Source organism: Leuresthes tenuis, unplaced genomic scaffold, assembly GCF_036924035.1.
Source record: "Leuresthes tenuis unplaced genomic scaffold, fLeuTen1.0.hap1 SCAF_20, whole genome shotgun sequence".
NCBI lineage: Eukaryota > Metazoa > Chordata > Actinopteri > Atheriniformes > Atherinopsidae > Leuresthes > Leuresthes tenuis.
The window spans coordinates 823,469-844,663 of record NW_027325374.1 but is presented as its reverse complement, the minus strand read 5'-3'; the positions used below and the strand labels follow the sequence as shown (position 1 = coordinate 844,663).

At 51.8% G+C, this 21,195-nt stretch overlaps 1 protein-coding gene across 1 annotated transcript; it reads left to right on the top strand.

Moving 5' to 3' along the window:
- The first annotated feature begins 187 nt into the window (after positions 1 to 187).
- LOC140278989 (prolyl 4-hydroxylase subunit alpha-1-like) lies at positions 188 to 20,264 on the top strand. Its single transcript, XM_072374149.1, has 15 exons — positions 188 to 482; positions 1,334 to 1,457; positions 1,536 to 1,632; positions 1,769 to 1,920; positions 2,054 to 2,191; positions 3,253 to 3,498; positions 4,616 to 4,794; positions 6,928 to 7,104; positions 9,431 to 9,501; positions 15,288 to 15,387; positions 16,580 to 16,633; positions 18,407 to 18,472; positions 18,556 to 18,624; positions 19,040 to 19,136; positions 20,021 to 20,264. Exons 2-15 carry the CDS (start codon positions 1,376 to 1,378, stop codon positions 20,089 to 20,091), a joined length of 1,599 nt encoding a protein of 532 aa, XP_072230250.1. The 5' UTR covers positions 188 to 482; positions 1,334 to 1,375; the 3' UTR covers positions 20,092 to 20,264.
- The last annotated feature ends 931 nt before the right edge of the window (positions 20,265 to 21,195 follow it).

The window sequence follows — 21,195 nt, the reverse complement described above, 5'->3', positions numbered from 1 at the left end:
TCCTCCCAGAGATACAGCTTTTAGGACAGCTATTAGGAAGTATTTCGACAGAATGAAACGTTTTCTCACAGCCTCCTGACATCAGGATCCGAGCTGTGGTAAAAACGAAGAAGAAGAAACGTCCAGTCCAGCAGATGGCGGGAAACGCGAGGCGCCATGTTGTAAGAAGATGAAGAAGAAGAAGAAACAGTAGCAGCAGACGAAGAAGAAGAATAGGTTTGTTTTGTTGGCTTCACAGAGCAGCAGAAGAAGAATTTTTGGGATTTTGTTTGTTAAGCGGCTGAATCTGGAACAAACACGCGCACAAACACGCGCATCTTTGTGCTGAACAACGCCAGGTGACGTCACTTAAAGCTGACACAGGTGTTTTTTCCAGAATTTTCTGTGGCTGTCCCGACTTTGGTTTCGACGTCTTCTCTTCACGAGCTGCGGCTGCGTTACGTTAAGTTACGTCACCGGAGCTGAGAGGCGTCCCGGGACAGGTGAGTTCTACCTGCTGCTCCATATCTGGGTTAAAGTGGTGCTCAGCCAACTCAGACTGAAATACAAAGTTTTTTAAAGTGTCTGTTTTTAGCTCCAATTAATGAATTAGTCGATCAGTCAAAGCTGGGATTCCTCTGTTCTGTTCCTGGTTTGATTGGTTTCTGTTTATGCATTTAGCAGAGCTTTTATCCACAGAGACTTGCCCTGCTGAGGCAGGTAGGGTAAAAGGGGGGGGGGGGGGTCTGCTGGAGGTATAATAACAGGACAGGAGGCCACTGCACTATCCGGTAGTTTCCAGAGGTTTTACCATCTTATTATTATCTTCTTTCTGCGGTTTGAATCTGAAAAAGTGATTTAATCTGAGGTTTAAAATGGCATCAAATGTTCACAGTAACGAAGTGAAACTGAACACCTGACAGTTCAGGCTTATTGATGAGCAGCTGAAGCTGATGTTTTCTTGGTTAATGAAAGCTTTGAGCTGCAGCTGATGGATCAGTTTCAGTCATAATGTTTTATTTTTTAAAGTTCTAGAGAGTAAAGAGAATCAGCTGGAAAACATGTAGAAAGTTGACGTGTTTCTCAGCACTTCTTCTTTGGACTGATCTCTGTGTTTCCATGAACATTTTCTCTGGCCTCGGGGCTGCTGCTAGTTTCAGTTTCTTTTCATTGCTGCGTATTCCTTCTCCTTCTTTCTGTCAGGGCTCAGAAACCGACCTGGTTCGGACCTGGACTGATGTGGAAATGTGTTGTTAAGGTGGTGATGTGTGTTGCTTCCTGACGGTTGACTCACAGGCGTTCCCTGAGTCTTTGTTTTGTCTCATTCTCACCATGAATCCCGTCTGTTTCCCAGACGGTCGGAGGCTGCAGCCGCTTTGCTGCCTCAGCAGGAAGGATGGCGCTCAGTCTCTGGTGGTTGGTCCATCTGCTGCTCGTCACCTCGTCCTGCGCTCACAATGACTTCTACACCTCCATCGGTGAGTGGGCGCCGCCTCTCAGTCTGCGATGAAGCGGGTCTCTGGTGAGGAGCTGAGAGTCTCGGTGTGTGTTCTCAGGTCAGATGACGGACCTGCTGTTCATGGAGAAGGACCTGGTCGCCTCGCTGAAGGACTACATCACAGCCGAGGAGGACAAACTGCAGCGCATCAAGAGGTGAGAGTCAGAGCCGGTCTGTGACATCATCACAGCGCGTGACATCATCGCAGCGTGTGACATCATCGCAGCGTGTGACATCATCACGCTGGGTGAATAAGTCCCGATTGTGATGGAAAACTCTGTGTGAGACCAGGTGGGCGGAGCAACTGGACGTCCTCTCGGCCGCAGCCTCTCAGGATCCCGAAGGCTTTCTGGGTCACCCGGTGAACGCCTTCAAGCTGATGAAGAGGCTCAACACGGAGTGGGCGGAGCTTGAGAGCCTGGTGCTGACGGACACGTCAGACGGTATGATGAGCTTTATTTAAACGGTTTCTGAGTGAATGGGTGTCAGTTTTGGTGTTTTATTGGTAAGTTTGATGTCAGATCGAGGCTCTCCACGTCCTTCATCTCCTGCTCCTCTTCTTCTGTGGTGTTTCAGCGTTCATCTCCAACCTCACCATCCAGAGGCAGCGCTTCCCAAACGACGACGACCAGACGGGAGCCGCCAAAGCTCTGATGAGGCTGCAGGACACCTACCAGCTGGACACCGACACCATCTCCACGGGTCAGCTGCCAGGTCAGCAGAACCGCCGGCGCTTCTCAGCCCAGACAGCAGACGTTAGAATGAGAAAATCTGCCACGAAAAGCTTCTTTCTGTATGCACCATAACATGCACTCAGGTGAGAGGGAGGAGCTTCTCAGATGAGAGGGAGGAGCTTCTCAGGTGAGAGGGAGGAGCTTCTCAGATGAGAGGGAGGAGCTTCTGAGGTGAGACAGGAAGGAGCTTCTGAGGTGAGAGGGAGGAGCTTCTGAGGTGAGACAGGAAGGAGCTTCTGAGGTGAGAGGGAGGGGCTTCTCAGGTGATACAGGAAGGAGCTTCTGAGGTGAGAGGGAGGAGCTTCTGAGGTGAGAGGGAGGAGCTTCTCAGGTGAGACAGGAAGGAGCTACTCAGGTGAGACAGGAAGGAGCTACTCAGGTGAGACAGGAAGGAGCTACTCAGGTGAGACAGGGAGGAGCTTCTCAGGTGAGAGGGAGGAGCTTCTCAGGTGAGACAGGAAGGAGCTTCTCAGGTGATACAGGAAGGAGCTTCTCAGGTGAGAGGGAGGAGCTTCTCAGGTGAGAGGGAGGAGCTTCTCAGGTGATACAGGAAGGAGCTTCTCAGGTGAGAGGGAGGAGCTTCTCAGGTGAGACAGGAAGGAGCTTCTCAGGTGAGACAGGAAGGAGCTTCTCAGGTGAGACAGGAAGGAGATTTTCAGTGAAACAAAGTCATCCAGCCTCCTCCACCTGTATCTCCACCTAACTGCAGCTTCAGATGATGCTGAACATCAGATCTCATCTTTAGTTCAGTTCACTTCACTGAGGAAATGAATCGGCTCACGATGCTCTGCCAGAACTTTAATGTTCTGTATCCTGAGGAAATCTGACTTCTAGCTGCTGTTTTTGTTGTTTTACCGGTTGGAATTAATTCCGATTTGTTGCTGAACAAAAACAACCTTCAGTGAAATATGACCTGCTTTATGTCTGTTTTTGGGTGTCTGAAAGCTCCAGGAACATCATGTGACCTCCCCTGAGTCCTCTGTGGCGTGTTGATGGCTGAAGACGCTGCAGTCTCACATCTTTAACCTTCTGTCTCTGCAGGTTCTTCCTCGGCCGGCCCCGTTCTGACGGTGGACGACTGCTACGACCTCGGGAAGGTGGCGTACTCTGAGGCAGACTACTACCACACGGAGCTGTGGATGGTCCAGGCCCTGAAGCAGCTGGATCAGAGGGAGAAGTCCGGCACCGTGGACGCCGTCACCATCCTGGACTACCTGAGCTACTCCGTCTATCAGCAGGGGGAGCTGGAGAGGGCGCTGGACTTCACCAGGAGGCTGCTGGAGCTCGGTCGGTCCCACACAGGAAGTTCACTGCAGTCTGAAACCAGAATAATATCATTTCTGTCTGTTATTGTGTTGGAGGAGAAGAGATGGCAGTAAGAATGAAGCAGGAGAACATTCAGAACCCGTCTAAACCTGATCCTGATCACCTCATTAACATCAGTTATGTGATCGACACCAAGGACAGAAAGCCCTGTTGGATGAGCTCGGAGCCCTCAGGCAGCACTGCAGGAGAAACCGTCAGGCCACCATGATCCATACAGCCACATGGGCTCAGGAGGAGCTGGGAGAAGCATTTCCACTCAACACAGTCCACGGCTGCATCCAGAAATGTGAGCTGAAGCTGCATCACACCAGGAGGAAGCCATATATCAGCTCTGAGCAGAACCACGGCCCAGTTCTCTGGACTCCAGCTCATCTCAGAGGGACAGAAAGACAGTGGACATGTGTTCTGTGGGCAGATGAGTCCACGTTTCAGCTGCTTCTGGGAAAAACTGCTGAGAAAGAGCATCCAGCTGTTCTCAGAGGAAGGTTTAAAGCAGCGTCTGTGATGGTCTGGGGCTGCAGCAGAGTCCAGGGCATGGAGGGCTTCATCTGGGTGAAGGTACCACTGATGCACAGCTGGATGTTGGAGTTCTGCAGAGACAGATGCTGCCATCAAGGTGCCGTCTTTTCCCGGGAGGTCCGTGGTTATTTCAGCAGGACGATGCCAGACCTCATTCTGCAGGACTTCCAGCAGCTTCAGACACACAGAGTGTGTGAGCTCGGCTGCCTGCCTGCAGTCCACATCTGGCTCCTGCTGCAGATGTTGGAGCATCATGAAGAGGAGAACCAGACAACCAGGGACTGCTGAGCAGCTGGAATCTGGGATTCAGCAGGAATGGACTCAGATTCCTGTGAAAAACTCAGTTCAAAGCATTAAAAAGAGTCATTAAAGGAAGCTGAAGGATGGGAGACGAGGGATTCTTTATAGATTTATACCCGAGTTCATTCTGTCTAACTGAATAAATGCTCTGATTTCTTTCTCTCCTACACATTTATTTACGTGTTCTGACCTCCCTGTGGTCATGTGACTCAGTCAGAGACCTTCTCACTGACCCGAACTTCTGGTTCTGCCCGGTTAGACCCGACACACCAGCGAGCCACCGGGAACCTGAAGTACTTTGAGTACCAGCTGGCCAAGCAGAAGAAGGCGGAGCAGAGCGAGGAGGAGGAGCGGCGGCAGAGCCGGGGTCGACCCGACGACTACCTGCCGGAGAGGAGGAAGTACGAGCAGCTGTGCCGCGGCCAGGGCGTCCGCATGGTGAGGGCACGCAAACACGCAAACACGCAAACACGCACACGCCTGTCACATGATTCCCTCATGGTGAGGGCACGCAAACACGCACACGCCTGTCACATGACGCCCGCATGGTGAGGGCACGCAAACACGCACACGCCTGTCACATGACGCCCGCATGGTGAGGGCACGCACACGCCTGTCACATGACGCCCGCATGGTGAGGGCACGCAGACACGCACACGCCTGTCACATGACGCCCGCATGGTGAGGGCACGCAGACACGCACACGCCTGTCACATGATTCCCTCATGGTGAGGGCACGCAGACACGCATACGCCTGTCACATGATTCCCTCATGGTGAGGGCACGCAGACACGCACACGCCTGTCACATGATTCCCTCATGGTGAGGGCACGCAGACACGCACACGCCTGTCACATGACGCCCGCATGGTGAGGGCACGCAGACACGCACACGCCTGTCACATGATTCCCTCATGGTGAGGGCACGCAGACACGCACACGCCTGTCACATGACACCCACATGGTGAGGACACGCACACGCCTGTCACATGATTCCCTCATGGTGAGGGCACGCAGACACGCACACGCCTGTCACATGACGCCCGCATGGTGAGGGCACGCAGACACGCACACGCCTGTCACATGATTCCCTCATGGTGAGGGCACGCAGACACGCACACGCCTGTCACATGACACCCACATGGTGAGGACACGCACACGCCTGTCACATGATTCCCTCATGGTGAGGGCACGCAGACACGCACACGCCTGTCACATGACGCCCGCATGGTGAGGGCACGCAGACACGCACACGCCTGTCACATGATTCCCTCATGGTGAGGGCACGCAGACACGCACACGCCTGTCACATGACACCCACATGGTGAGGACACGCACACGCCTGTCACATGACGCCCGCATGGTGAGGGCACGCTAACACGCACACGCCTGTCACATGATTCCCTCATGGTGAGGGCACGCAGACACGCACACGCCTGTCACATGATTCCCTCATGGTGAGGGCACGCAGACACGCACACGCCTGTCACATGACGCCCGCATGGTGAGGGCACGCAGACACGCACACGCCTGTCACATGACGCTCTCATGGTGAGGGCACGCAGACACGCACACGCCTGTCACATGACGCCCTCATGGTGAGGGCACGCAGACACGCACACGCCTGTCACATGACGCCCTCATGGTGAGGGCACGCAGACACGCACACGCCTGTCACATGACGCCCGCATGGTGAGGGCACGCAGACACGCACACGCCTGTCACATGACGCCCTCATGGTGAGGGCACGCAGACACGCACACGCCTGTCACATGACGCCCGCATGGTGAGGACACGCAGACACGCACACGCCTGTCACATGACGCCCGCATGGTGAGGACACGCACACGCCTGTCACATGACGCCCGCATGGTGAGGGCACGCAAACACGCACACGCCTGTCACATGATTCCCTCATGGTGAGGGCACGCAGACACGCACACGCCTGTCACATGACGCCCGCATGGTGAGGACACGCACACGCCTGTCACATGACGCCCGCATGGTGAGGGCACGCAAACACGCACACGCCTGTCACATGACGCCCGCATGGTGAGGGCACGCAGACACGCACACGCCTGTCACATGACGCCCGCATGGTGAGGGCACGCAAACACGCACACGCCTGTCACATGACGCCCTCATGGTGAGGACACGCAGACACGCACACGCCTGTCACATGACGCCCGCATGGTGAGGACACGCAGACACGCACACGCCTGTCACATGACGCCCGCATGGTGAGGACACGCACACGCCTGTCACATGACGCCCGCATGGTGAGGGCACGCAAACACGCACACGCCTGTCACATGATTCCCTCATGGTGAGGGCACGCAGACACGCACACGCCTGTCACATGACGCCCGCATGGTGAGGACACGCACACGCCTGTCACATGACGCCCGCATGGTGAGGGCACGCAAACACGCACACGCCTGTCACATGACGCCCGCATGGTGAGGGCACGCAGACACGCACACGCCTGTCACATGACGCCCGCATGGTGAGGGCACGCAAACACGCACACGCCTGTCACATGACACCGCCTCACTCTCTGTCCTCCTGTCAGACTCCTCGCAGGCAGAGCCGCCTCTTCTGTCGTTACTACGACAACAGCCGGCACCCGAGGTACGTGATTGGTCCGGTGAAGCAGGAGGACGAGTGGGACCGCCCCCGCATCGTCCGATTCCACGACATCGTGTCGGACGGCGAGATGGAGAAGGTGAAAGAACTCGCCAAACCCAGGGTGAGTTCCAGCCTCGGCTCTTCTGTTCACCCGTTTGTTTTGGGTCTGAGCGCCGCCAGCTGACAGCGTCCAGGCGTCAGTTAGCGTCCGGGCTTCAGTGAGCGTCCGGGCTTCAGTTAGCGTCCAGGCTTCAGTTAGCGTCCGGGCTTCAGTGTCCAGGCTTCAGTGAGCGTCCAGGCTTCAGTTAGCGTCCGGGCTTCAGTGAGCGTCCAGGCGTCAGTTAGCGTCCGGGCTTCAGTGAGCGTCCGGGCTTCAGTTAGCGTCCAGGCTTCAGTTAGCGTCCGGGCTTCAGTGTCCAGGCTTCAGTGAGCGTCCAGGCTTCAGTTAGCGTCCGGGCTTCAGTGAGCGTCCAGGCTTCAGTGAGCGTCCAGGCTTCAGTTAGCGTCCAGGCTTCAGTTAGCGTCCAGGCTTCAGTGAGCGTCCAGGCTTCAGTTAGCGTCCGGGCTTCAGTGAGCGTCCGGGCTTCAGTGAGCGTCCAGGCTTCAGTTAGCGTCCGGGCTTCAGTGAGCGTCCAGGCTTCAGTGAGCGTCCGGGCTTCAGTTAGCGTCCGGGCTTCAGTAAGCGTCCAGGCTTCAGTTAGCGTCCAGGCTTCAGTTAGCGTCCGGGCTTCAGTTAGCGTCCGGGCTTCAGTAAGCGTCCAGGCTTCAGTTAGCGTCCGGGCTTCAGTTTGCGTCCGGGCTTCAGTTAGCGTCCAGGCTTCAGTTAGCGTCCAGGCTTCAGTTAGCGTCCAGGCTTCAGTTAGCGTCCAGGCTTCAGTGAGCGTCCGGGCGTCAGTAAACGTCCGGGCTTCAGTGAGCGTCCGGGCTTCAGTTTGCGTCCGGGCTTCAGTTAGCGTCCGGGCTTCAGTGAGCGTCCGGGCTTCAGTTTGCGTCCGGGCTTCAGTTTGCGTCCGGGCTTCAGTGAGCGTCCGGGCTTCAGTTTGCGTCCGGGCTTCAGTTTGCGTCCAGGCTTCAGTTAGCGTCCAGGCTTCAGTTAGCGTCCAGGCTTCAGTGAGCGTCCAGGCTTCAGTTAGCGTCCAGGCTTCAGTTAGCGTCCAGGCTTCAGTTAGCGTCCAGGCTTCAGTGAGCGTCCGGGCTTCAGTGAGCGTCCAGGCTTCAGTTAGCGTCCAGGCTTCAGTTTGCGTCCGGGCTTCAGTTTGCGTCCGGGCTTCAGTTTGCGTCCGGGCTTCAGTTAGCGTCCGGGCTTCAGTGAGCGTCCGGGCTTCAGTTTGCGTCCGGGCTTCAGTTTGCGTCCAGGCTTCAGTTTGCGTCCAGGCTTCAGTTAGCGTCCAGGCTTCAGTTTGCGTCCAGGCTTCAGTTAGCGTCCAGGCTTCAGTGAGCGTCCAGGCTTCAGTTAGCGTCCAGGCTTCAGTTAGCGTCCAGGCTTCAGTGAGCGTCCGGGCTTCAGTTAGCGTCCAGGCTTCAGTTTGCGTCCAGGCTTCAGTTAGCGTCCAGGCTTCAGTTTGCGTCCAGGCTTCAGTTAGCGTCCGGGCTTCAGTTAGCGTCCAGGCTTCAGTTAGCGTCCAGGCTTCAGTTAGCGTCCAGGCTTCAGTTAGCATCCGGGCTTCAGTTAGCGTCCGGGCTTCAGTTAGCGTCCAGGCTTCAGTTAGCGTCCGGGCTTCAGTGAGCGTCCAGGCTTCAGTTAGCGTCCGGGCTTCAGTTAGCGTCCAGGCTTCAGTTAGCGTCCGGGCTTCAGTGAGCGTCCAGGCTTCAGTTTGCGTCCGGGCTTCAGTTTGCGTCCAGGCTTCAGTTAGCGTCCAGGCTTCAGTGAGCGTCCAGGCTTCAGTGAGCGTCCAGGCTTCAGTTAGCGTCCAGGCTTCAGTTTGCGTCCAGGCTTCAGTGAGCGTCCGGGCTTCAGCGTCCGGGCTTCAGTTAGCGTCCAGGCTTCAGTTAGCGTCCAGGCTTCAGTTTGCGTCCGGGCTTCAGTTTGCGTCCGGGCTTCAGTGAGCGTCCGGGCTTCAGCGTCCGGGCTTCAGTTAGCGTCCAGGCTTCAGTTAGCGTCCAGGCTTCAGTTTGCGTCCGGGCTTCAGTTTGCGTCCGGGCTTCAGTGAGCGTCCGGGCTTCAGCGTCCGGGCTTCAGTCAGCGTCCGGGCTTCAGTGAGCGTCCGGGCTTCAGTGAGCGTCTGGCTGGCGGCCGACCTTAAGACGCCACAGTGCTGGTTTATCTCAGCCCTGATGCAGAGATAACTGTGAGAGCAGATCGTTTCTTTCCAAACGCTGAAGCTGCCAGTTTAGCTTCTGGACTCCGAGGACTCGGTCTTAGAGACCTCAGCAGTTTTAAAACAGGAAGTGGTGTATCAGGGAGCTGGTTGTGTCTCCCTGTAACTGTCGGCCGATTGGCTCCACAGCTGCGGCGAGCCACCATCTCCAACCCGGTCACCGGTGTGCTGGAGACGGCCCACTACCGCATCAGCAAGAGGTAAGACTGCCGAGCAGGAGGTGGAGCGCAGGTGGAGCTCCACCCTTCTCCTTCCTCTCTACCTGCTGACATCCTGGCAAGAACAGAACGCTGCGCTCTGTCCTGAGGTTTAAAGACACCTCAGAAACACTCAATTTAATGATGTTTTACTAAGAAAAAAACCCAAAATCATCCGTTAAAACTCAGTAAATCCAACCTCAGATGAGCTCAGCAACAGCTGCTTCTCTGAGATCGTTGCTGGTGTCTTTCCTCCTTGGCATCATGTTAAAACACACCTGAAAACTGACAGAACTTCTGCTTTTATGGAGCTGCTCACACTGACTGAGGATCAGTGAATCAGAGCATTGATCAGTTAATCAGAGCATTGATCAGTTAATCAGAGCATTGATCAGTTAATCAGAGCATTGATCAGTTAATCAGAGCATTGATCAGTTAATCAGAGCATTGATCAGTTAATCAGAGCATTGATCAGCAGCTCCTGGCTGCTACTTACTCTGAGGGTTCACTTAGTTTTTCACACACTGCTTCTGAGTTTTGTCTCAGTTTTTGTTCCATAAATAATAGGGATGCACCGATCCGATATTTGGATCGGATATCGGTCCGATATTGACAAAATACATGGATCGGTTATCGGAAAGTACAGCCGATCCATTTTTATTTATTTTTTTAAATGTTAATACTTCTCAACAAGTACATAAAAATCACACAGTAATCACAGGTTATATGAGAGACTGCTGGAAATCTAGGTGCTTGTTTCTCTGCACACTATCGATGCCATTTACATTTTACACGTTTCATTCAATAAGCTAACGTAGCTGCCACAGATGTTTATTTTCATCCATGAGACCTACATTTATCCTCCAAAATGAAGCTTCCAGCGCGCGTTTAATCTCTAAAAAGCTGCAGGTAAATCAATCGGCTGGTGTTCTTCTACCGGTATGAAGGTGAAGTTTTGACCGCAGATCACCGCAGCAGACCCGGGCTGGGCTGCTCCGCCGCTCCGCTACAGCCGGTCCGGACTTCTCCCTCCACGTCGGAACAAATGTGCAAACAAGCGTTATTTGGATAAACTGGCGGCCCAACGGGGAAATAAACAGCTACTTTCTCACACGAAAAAGCTTTAAAACTTGATGTTACCGGCACTATAGCGTAATTTAAAAGACTTTCAAGTGATCTGTAGCGAGGGGAGATTCGCTTCCTGTTTATAAAATAAAAGCTCAAATTCTATCCTTATGTTTTTCTTTATAATAAAAGAAAACGGGAGTTTTATTTTTGTGGAAATCACCAGAAGTGCAAAAACTCTCAAATCAAACTCTTTTTCAGAAAGGAAAATCAAGTGCTCACAATGTCCAGCTCTTTAATGAGTGTTTCTGTTTTTATTGTTGTTCTGTTGTGTTTTAATTCAATTAAATTGTTCTGTTCATTACCTTCAGGTTCACTTTAACACATTTTATTAACACATAAACAATGGTTCATTCCTTATATTTAGACCTATTATTTTCTTACATTTTAGTATAAGTTTAGTTAAGTTATTTAAGTCAAACCTTCCACATAATGAGGTTTACAGTTTGTAAATTCAGCAGTGATCGGTTATCAGAATCGAAGAAGCTGGATCGGTGCATCCTAGTAAATAATGACTCAGTAATATGATTCACTGAGTTTAACCTGCTGAAGAACAGATGATTTATTGTATTACGTCCTGATGAGTTATTGCGTAGAATTGAAAGAATTTGTTAATTTCAGCCGATATTTGAACATTTCCTGTAATGCACAAAAGTTTTAAGCATTTAGATAATTTTTGTCACGTAGTTAAACAAAATATTTCCAGGTTGCAGCGTCTCAGATGGAGGATTTTCTGATTTATCTGAGAGGAAACTTAGGAAATGTCTCTGAAGGCTGAATAAAGTCGGGTTAATGCTGTCTGTGCTCTTGCCAGGACTGAAGTCTCATCTGTTTCTCCTCTGCAGGGGAAACAGAGTCTGAAGACGGAGGTTTTTGTCTCTTTTATCTCTGAATGTGTCATGGAGGCAGTTGGATGACCTGAACTCTCCCAGCTGCCTGCTGCCGCTCACAGCTGGCGTTAATGTGCGTTTGGATATGATGGCGGGTCAGATGTAGATCCTGGACTTCCTGTTCAAACACAGGATGTCTCTCTCCCAGAATCCTCTGCTTCAGGTCCATCCAGCTGCCTCCCTGACTGCAGCCTCTCTGTGGCAGCCGGTGACCTGCCTCTCTCTGTCCTCTCTGTGTCTCTGTGGCGTAATGCGATGGGCGGCTTAGCTCAGACGTGCTACGGTGCATGACCCTCAGACAGGCAAACTGACCACAGCACATTACAGAGTCTCCAAGAGGAAAGAAGAGCTGGACGACTGCTGCTGTTTGCTTCAAACCCAGAACCAGGATCAGACTGCGTGTAAACATGGACCACAGCTGTTTTACACCAAAGGATCAGTTATCTCTGATATACTGCACAGAAGTCCTGATCCACTCCTTAGTTTTGTATTTATTCCCATAAAAACAGGAAGCAGCTGCAGAGATTCACTGAAACACGTTCAAACATGAACATAAACCCAGAATCTGAGGCAGAACCAGAGTTTTTTCTCAGTTCTCAGCAGCTTTAAAGTGAATCTCTGGTCTGAGCTCCTTTATTCTCCAACACAGCCTGAACCCTCTGAGACAAGCTTTCTGTCATTTCTTTAAGGAGTCTTCAGGAATAGTTCTCCAGGCTTCTTGAAGGACATCCCAAAGCTCTTCTTTGGATGTGGGCTGCCTTTTGTTCCGTTCTCTGTCAGATGATCCCACACTGCTTCAATAATGTTGAGGTCCGGGCTCTGGGGAGGATTCATCCCTCCATAAGACCTGTTGCCACTGATTTTCAGTCCACTTCTTGTGTCATTTGGCACAGCTCAGCCTTTTCTCCCTGTTTCCCTTCCCTAAGAACGGCTTCTTGACAGCCACCCTTCCATGGAGACCATTTCTGATGAGGCTTGGGCCAACAGTAGATGGATCAGCTGAAGGTCCAGATGCATCTCTCAGGTCCTGTCAGGTCACAGCTGGATTTTTTCCTCTTTCTTAAGGACATCACTTTCAGATCCTGTTCATCTGCTGTAGATAGTTTTTTAGGCCTGACACTTCTTCTTTTGTCCTCCACTTGTCCAGTTTCCTCAAATGTTTTAAGGACACACTGCACACCATGCTGAGATATGCCAAGTTTTCAGCTAATAGCTCTTTGGGAATCACCTTGTTGCTGCAGAAATCCTATTTTCTGTCTGTCAAACTGTGTTTTCTTTGCTGTTTTTCATAGATGCAGCTAAAGAAATGGGAACAAATGATGAGTCTTTGTGACAGGCTGCTGGTAACAAAGAGCCTAAAGATCCAGTTTAAAATGGCTTCTTTGCTAAGTTGTCTGTTCTGTGTCGACACAACACTGGTTCATCCCTTGAGTTAGGAGCCTTTTTTCTGCCTGAATGGGTCAAAGCTCAGAGTTCAGTGGCTGAATAAAGAAAAAACACATTCCTCTGAAAATGCTCAGGAACAAGGACTGAAGATGAGGGAAAAAGCAGAAAATGTCCAAAGAAAAACTCTGAAAGAGCTTCAGAAAGCTGCAGAACTATTGATCAGGACACTTTAAAGGTTTCAGAAAGCTGCAGAACTGTTGATCAGGACACTTTAAAGGTTTCAGAAAGCTGCAGAACTGTTGATCAGGACACTTTAAAGGTTTCAGAAAGCTGCAGAACTGTTGATCAGGACACTTTAAAGGTTTCAGAAAGCTGCAGAACTATTGATCAGGACACTTTAAAGGTTTCAGAAAGCTGCAGAACTGTTGATCAGGACACTTTAAAGGTTTCAGAAAGCTGTAGAACTGTTGATCAGGACACTTTAAAGGTTACAGAAAGCTGCAGAACTATTGATCAGGACACTTTAAAGGTTACAGAAAGCTGCAGAACTGTTGATCAGGACACTTTAAAGGTTACAGAAAGCTGCAGAACTGTTGATCAGGACACTTTAAAGGTTTCAGAAAGCTGCAGAACTGTTGATCAGGACACTTTAAAGGTTACAGAAAGCTGCAGAACTGTTGATCAGGACACTTTAAAGGTTACAGAAAGCTGCAGAACTGTTGATCAGGACACTTTAAAGGTTTCAGAAAGCTGCAGAACTATTGATCAGGACACTTTAAAGGTTTCAGAAAGCTGCAGAACTATTGATCAGGACACTTTAAAGGTTTCAGAAAGCTGCAGAACTGTTGATCAGGACACTTTAAAGGTTTCAGAAAGCTGCCGAACTGTTGATCAGGACACTTTAAAGGTTTCAGAAAGCTGCAGAACTGTTGATCAGGACACTTTAAAGGTTTCAGAAAGCTGCAGAACTATTGATCAGGACACTTTAAAGGTTTCAGAAAGCTGCAGAACTGTTGATCAGGACACTTTAAAGGTTTCAGAAAGCTGCAGAACTGTTGATCAGGACACTTTAAAGGTTTCAGAAAGCTGCAGAACTGTTGATCAGGACACTTTAAAGGTTTCAGAAAGCTGCAGAACTATTGATCAGGACACTTTAAAGGTTTCAGAAAGCTGCAGAACTGTTGATCAGGACACTTTAAAGGTTACAGAAAGCTGCAGAACTGTTGATCAGGACACTTTAAAGGTTTCAGAAAGCTGCAGAACTATTGATCAGGACACTTTAAAGGTTTCAGAAAGCTGCAGAACTATTGATCAGGACACTTTAAAGGTTTCAGAAAGCTGCAGAACTATTGATCAGGACACTTTAAAGGTTTCAGAAAGCTGCAGAACTGTTGATCAGGACACTTTAAAGGTTTCAGAAAGCTGCAGAACTGTTGATCAGGACACTTTAAAGGTTTCAGAAAGCTGCAGAACTGTTGATCAGGACACTTTAAAGGTTTCAGAAAGCTGCAGAACTATTGATCAGGACACTTTAAAGGTTTCAGAAAGCTGCAGAACTGTTGATCAGGACACTTTAAAGGTTACAGAAAGCTGCAGAACTGTTGATCAGGACACTTTAAAGGTTTCAGAAAGCTGCAGAACTGTTGATCAGGACACTTTAAAGGTTTCAGAAAGCTGCAGAACTGTTGATCAGGACACTTTAAAGGTTACAGAAAGCTGCAGAACTGTTGATCAGGACACTTTAAAGGTCACAGAAAGCTGCAGAACTGTTGATCAGGACTCTGGGTCAGAACAGGTTGACTGTGAGCAGCCGGAGATGACAGTAGATTTTATTTGTGTGTTTTCGATGACTCCCTTCATGCTTCTGATTTATATCTTCTCACAGATGACGTTTGTTAAAGAAAGAATCAGCAGAGGAACCTCCTGCAGATTCATTGTGATCAGATTCTTTAACCTCATTTTACAACGAGATCAACAAAAAGTGCTTCTGATTCTAATCGATTTAACTGTTTGATCCAGTCTGTGTTACACTATATTAAAACACGTTTTTACACTACAAACCAGCTGAAGTTGATGAGTTTCTGTCTGGAGACATTGTTGTAGTTTTCCTCCCAGCTGGAAGGAGTCTCCCGGCGTCCATCTTTACCTGCAGTCTGGTCTTTAACTGGGGCAGTCCTCTGGTTCTCGGCTTGGATGGCGTCTCTTTCCTTCACACCTCAGTACAGCTCTTAAATTTCACCATCCTGCATGTGGTGAAACGGAAATAAATCCTTGGGAAGATTTATTCCCTGATGTAAAAGAAGCAGAATAAGCATGAGTGTAGATTAAAGCCACCTCTCCTCCTCGGTGTTCAGCAGCTTAACCTCAGCAGTGACTCTCTGTCCTCAGCGCCTGGCTCGGAGCCTTTGACCATCCGGTGGTGGGTCAGATCAACCAGAGGATCCAGGACATCACCGGGCTGGACGTCAGCACCGCTGAGGACCTGCAGGTAACGGACTCACCTGCACACGAGCCACGCTTCAGAGCTGCTTCACCTGGAGAGCTTCCTGTTGTGCACTGAGCTGCATCTCTGAGGTTTAGCACTTCTAAAAGTGGAAGCTAAGAGAGAAGTTATAAGACGGCATGAGAGCTGAAACAGTGAGATTATTTAGACAATAATAGAGTTAACAGTGTTGGGCCTGCAAGGCCTCTCTGCTGGCCTAAAAATATCTGAGTCACAGACTGAGGTTAACTGTATTTTATCTATGAATGCTTATTAAATCATTCCAAATAGTCTGTCCGCTTCCTTTCACAGCTTTTCTCTTGGTTCCAGACGTGTTTTTTCATATTAAAGCTTTTAACCAATCACATTTCAGCCATCATTTGTTGCCAGGGTGAAAGAAATCTGCCTGGAGGCCTTCACCCTGTAGCTAAAATAAGTCAATTAAACTGTTCAGCCAATCAGGTTTTGAGTTGACGACACCAAGGCCTTCGTATAGTCATATAAAGATATTTATAGTTTAATATATCTTTATAATGTTCTCGCAGTGATGTCAGCATATTGGTGCCCTTTGATTGGATATCAGGGAGTGAAGCAGCCGGAGCAAACTGCATCTGTAGCAGCTGCACCAGCAGAAATATAGTTAATTTTATAGCTGTTAAACCCACAATGGCTGAAGGAGGAGAAGAAATGGATTTAAATCTGTAAAACTTATTAAACTTATGCCAGAAATAGACAGAAAAGACTTCTTGATGGAACTGAACCGAATAATTTATAAATAATAAATAATCAGGTGATATGTTGCTACTTTAATGAATAATGAGGTTGTTGTTGATGCTGTTGTGGCAGCTGCAGCCGGGTTTGTTTCTTCAGTAAATGCATTTATTCTATCTGATCTATCTGCGATTCAGCAGCTCTTTATGTTGCATTTATGCATGAAAAGATGCTTTTTACGCCCCTGAAATAAGGATTGAGGGTGGATTGATTCAGGCGGAGCGTCACTGAAGGCCTGGAGTGAAACGAATTTAACATGTAGAATTTAACCTTTCTGACAGGATTTCAACCAGGAAATCCAGCTTCTGCCGCTGTTTTCTCTGTTTTTGTGTTTTTCAGAGTCTCACAGATCTTATAAAGATTGAAAATGATCAACAACGAGCGTCTTTTCTTTAACTTTTCATCCTGATGTTTGTGTTTAATGCAGGTGGCGAACTACGGCGTCGGAGGCCAGTATGAACCTCACTTCGACTTTGGACGGGTAAATAAGACGTTTTTATGTACATCTTCGATCTGTCTGTGCTTCGACTGACTTTGTTCACATCTGAGGAAGCAGGAGGAGAACCTCGTCCCCTCTGGGCCCGAACCTCGTCCCGAACCTCGTCCCCTCGGGGCCCGAACCTCGTCCCGAACCTCGTCCCCTCTGGGCCCGAAGCTCGTCCCGAACCTCGTCCCCTCGGGGCCCGAACCTCGTCCCCTCGGGGCCCGAACCTCGTCCCGAACCTCGTCCCCTCTGGGCCCGAACCTCGTCCCCTCGGGTCCCGAACCTTGTCCCCTCTGGGCCCGAACCTCGTCCCGAACCTCGTCCCCTCGGGTCCCGAACCTTGTCCCCTCTGGGCCCGAACCTCGTCCCGAACCTCGTCCCCTCGGGGCCCGAACCTCGTCCCCTCGGGGCCCGAACCTCGTCCCGAACCTCGTCCCCTCTGGGCCCGAACCTCGTCCCCTCGGGTCCCGAACCTTGTCCCCTCTGGGCCCGAACCTCGTCCCGAACCTCGTCCCCTCGGGTCCCGAACCTTGTCCCCTCTGGGCCCGAACCTCGTCCCGAACCTCGTCCCCTCGGGGCCCGAACCTCGTCCCCTCTGGGCCCGAAGCTCGTCCCCTCGGGGCCCGAACCTCGTCCCCTCGGGGCCCGAACCTCGACCCCTCTGGGCCCGAACCTCGACCCCTCGGGGCCCGAACCTCGTCTTCTCTGGGCCCGAACCTCGTCCCGAACCTCGTCCCCTCGGGGCACGAACCTCGTCCCCTCTGGGCCCGAACCTCGTCCCCTCGGGGCCCGAACCTCGTCCCGAACCTCGTCCCCTCGGGGCCCGAACCTCGTCCCCTCTGGGCCTGAACCTCGTCCCCTCGGGGCCCGAACCTCGTCCCCTCTGGGCCCGAACCTCGTCCCCTCTGGGCCCGAACCTCGTCCCCTCTGGGCCCGAACCTCGTCCCCTCTGGGCCTGAACCTCGTCCCCTCGGGGCCCGAACCTCGTCCCCTCTGGGCCCGAACCTCGTCCCCTCTGGGCCCGAACCTCGTCCCCTCTGGGCCCGGACCTCGTCCCCTCTGGGCCTGAACCTCGTCCCCTCTGGGCCCGAACCTCGTCCCGAACCTCGTCCCCTCTGGGCCCGGACCTCGTCCCCTCTGGGCCTGAACCTCGTCCCCTCTGGGCCCGAACCTCGTCCCGAACCTCGTCCCCTCGGGGCCCGAACCTCGTCCCCTCTGGGCCTGAACCTCGTCCCCTCTGGGCCCGAACCTCGTCCCCTCGGGGCCCGAACCTCGTCCCGAACCTCGTCCCCTCTGGGCCCGAACCTCGTCCCGAACCTCGTCCCCTCGGGGCCCGAACCTCGTCCCGAACCTCGTCCCCTCTGGTCCCGAACCTCGTCCCCTCGGGGCCCGAACCTCGTCCCCTCTGGGCCCGAACCTCGTCCCCTCTGGGCCCGAACCTCGTCCCCTCGGGGCCCGAACCTCGTCCCGAACCTCGTCCCCTCTGGGCCCGAACCTCGTCCCGAACCTCGTCCCCTCGGGGCCCGAACCTCGTCCCGAACCTCGTCCCCTCTGGGCCCGAAGCTCGTCCCCTCGGGGCCCGAAGCTCGTCCCCTCGGGGCCCGAACCTCGACCCCTCTGGGCCCGAACCTCGACCCCTCGGGGCCCGAACCTCGTCCCGAACCTCGTCCCCTCGGGGCCCGAACCTCGTCCCCTCGGGGCCCGAACCTCGTCCCCTCGGGGCCCGAACCTCAGGTTGAAACCCGTCTTCTTGTCTTGTTTGTGCTGCAGAAGGACGAGCCGGATGCGTTTGAAGAGCTGGGCACGGGGAACCGGATCGCCACCTGGCTGCTCTACGTCAGTGATCGTCTCTGTTTGTTGCTTTTGATGCTTTTTGTGTCCTGATGACTCGTCTGACCGCCTCCTCCTTCCTGCTGCAGATGAGCGACGTACAGGCAGGGGGCGCCACCGTCTTTACGGACGTCGGAGCTGCCGTTCAGCCCAAAAAGGTGCGTCGCAGCAGCCGGGTTAAAGTTCACGGGTTCAAGTCCTGAGTCGCTTTCACAAGCTTCAGTTCGCCTGCAAAGTTCCATGAAAGGGTGAAAATATATGAAGTTTTAGTTCTTTTATTTAATTTCAAAGCTTTATTTTTAAAATCAGTCGTCAGCTTCATGTGTTTACTCTCTGAAGTATTTTTAAAAATAATAATAATGATGATTTTATAGGTTTTATGGTCATTCTGCTTACTTTCGCTGATATTTTTACAGATTAATCAGTTAGAAAATCCGTCTTTAATAAGACGCACAGACAGAAACTAAAGGAAATACTTTTGGATTGGTTGAATTGTTGCATGAGAACAAACTAAGTTATGAAGGAAAGCTGGACAGACAGGAAGTAAATGCTCATGTGTCATGTGACCTTCAGGGGACGGCGGTGTTCTGGTACAATCTGTTTCCCAGTGGAGAAGGAGACTACCGGACCCGACATGCTGCCTGTCCGGTGCTGGTGGGAAACAAGTGGGGTGGGTTCACACACCTGTGCACAAGCTGCACCACAACAGCAAAAATACACACAAACAGCCATAAAATGAGAGGAAAATTCGTCCTGCAGAAACTTTCTGTTCAGCTCTGCTTCCCAATCTGGATCCTGTCACAGTGAGCTGAACATGTTCCCTGAACCAGAGTTAGAATATTAGCCGAGTGAAACGATCCATGAAAACGCAGCCGGTTGGATTAGTGACGTGTAAACTGGCTGCTCTGTAACGTCTCACCTGACCAGCAGACAGCAGGAGTGTTAGGACAGATGGGACAGTTAGCCGAACGGCCGGCTGCGGCTGGAGGCTAACGGCCGGCTGCGGCTGGAGGCTAAGGGCCGGCTGCAGCTGGAGGCTAAGGGCCGGCTGCGGCTGGAGGCTAACGGCCGGCTGCGGCTGGAGGCTAACGGCCGGCTGCGGCTGGAGGCTAACGGCCGGCTGCGGCTGGAGGCTAACGGCCGGCTGCGGCTGGAGGCTAAGGGCCGGCTGCGGCTGGAGGCGAACGGCCGGCTGCGGCTGGAGGCTAACGGCCGGCTGCGGCTGGAGGCTAACGGCCGGCTGCGGCTGGAGGCTAACGGCCGGCTGCGGCTGGAGGCTAACGGCCGGCTGCGGCTGGAGGCTAACGGCCGGCTGCGGCTGGAGGCTAACGGCCGGCTGCGGCTGGAGCTGAACGGCCGGCTGCGGCTGGAGGCTAAGGGCCGGCTGCGGCTGGAGGCGAACGGCCGGCTGCGGCTGGAGGCTAACGGCCGGCTGCGGCTGGAGCTGAACGGCCGGCTGTGGCTGGAGGCTAACGGCCGGATAACCTGACTCTTTATCACTTTGGTCACATTCAGTCTGCTCATGTTTGAATAAACTTTACTGTGATTCTGCAGTTTCCAACAAATGGATCCATGAACGAGGGCAAGAGTTCAGAAGGCGCTGCGACCTCCAGCAGAGCGACTGACCTCCGACACTCCTCCATCTCCTCCTCCTCTGACCTCCGACACTCCTCCATCTCCTCCTCCATCTCCTCCTCCTCTGACCTCCGACACTCCTCCATCTCCTGCTTCTTCCTCCTCCTCCTCCTCTCCTGCTTCCCTACGAGCTGCTGAATGCGTCCATGTCTTTCATCTCCTGTGTGTGACATCATTTATAAAAGTCAGTCAGGTTTCTGTTGGCAGCTTTCGGACCTCAGAGGCTTGTGATTCTTGCACATCTCAGCCGGTCAGCAACAAAAGGCTCAAACAGACGCAGCGAACGCATCAAATCTTCTGTTCTGCGTTGGTTCAGCTGCTTTCCTCCTCATCGCTGTGATCTCACAGGAACATCTGATGGTAGCATCATCCAAGAAAGGCCTCGGCTAATAAGGAATAACATGCAGGGTGAGCTGAACCACTGTTTTTCTGCTTTTAGGAACAAACTTCATGTTAAATCTTTGACTTTTAATCAAACATAGACTCTTTCTGCACTTCACAGTGAATTTAAGTCCGTTACTAAGGTTAGTTTAATGGACTTCATCAAAAGAACGTAGCTCTGGTTCTTACTAAGAAAGAAAGAAGGATGTAGCCAAAGAAACAAACTTTAATTCTGTGCTTTGACCAGCAGGGGGCGACTGTGTTCATTTGTAATGGAAACAACTTCTCACTTTATGACGTCAGCCAACATTTTATGGTTTTAAACACGAGTTTCACTTCTTATTTAAGACTGATTGATGTTCATTTAGTGTATTATGGTCACGCTTAAAGTGAAAATGCACCCGTTTAAAGTAACAATTACTGCCATCTACTTTCATGACCTGTCGAGAAGAAGAAGAAGAAGACCTGAATCACTCAGTCACAGCTGGACTGGTCCATCTAACTGGACCGTGATCCCTGTTCCCGTATATCTGCAGGAGAGCAGGAATGTTGACTGAAATACGTCCGATTCCACACCGACCTGAGAGAGAAAAGCTTCCAGACCTCCTGCTGCCTCTGACCTCCTCTGTGGGAGGTCCTGGTCCAGTTCAGCTGAACTCTGCTCAGACGCCGTCTTTCAGCCACTTTAACGGTGATTCTGTGGTTATAAAATC

What these genes read in the sequence shown, in the direction of transcription:
- LOC140278989 (XM_072374149.1), top strand. Translation starts at nt 1,376, where the DNA reads ATGGCGCTCAGTCTCTGGTGGTTGGTCCATCTGCTGCTCGTCACCTCG. An exon ending in TGACTTCTACACCTCCATCG is followed by an intron (nt 1,458 to 1,535) that starts GTGAGTGGGCGC and finishes GTGTGTTCTCAG; the next exon opens with GTCAGATGACGGACCTGCTG. An exon ending in CTCACTTCGACTTTGGACGG is followed by an intron (nt 16,634 to 18,406) that starts GTAAATAAGACG and finishes TTTGTGCTGCAG; the next exon opens with AAGGACGAGCCGGATGCGTT.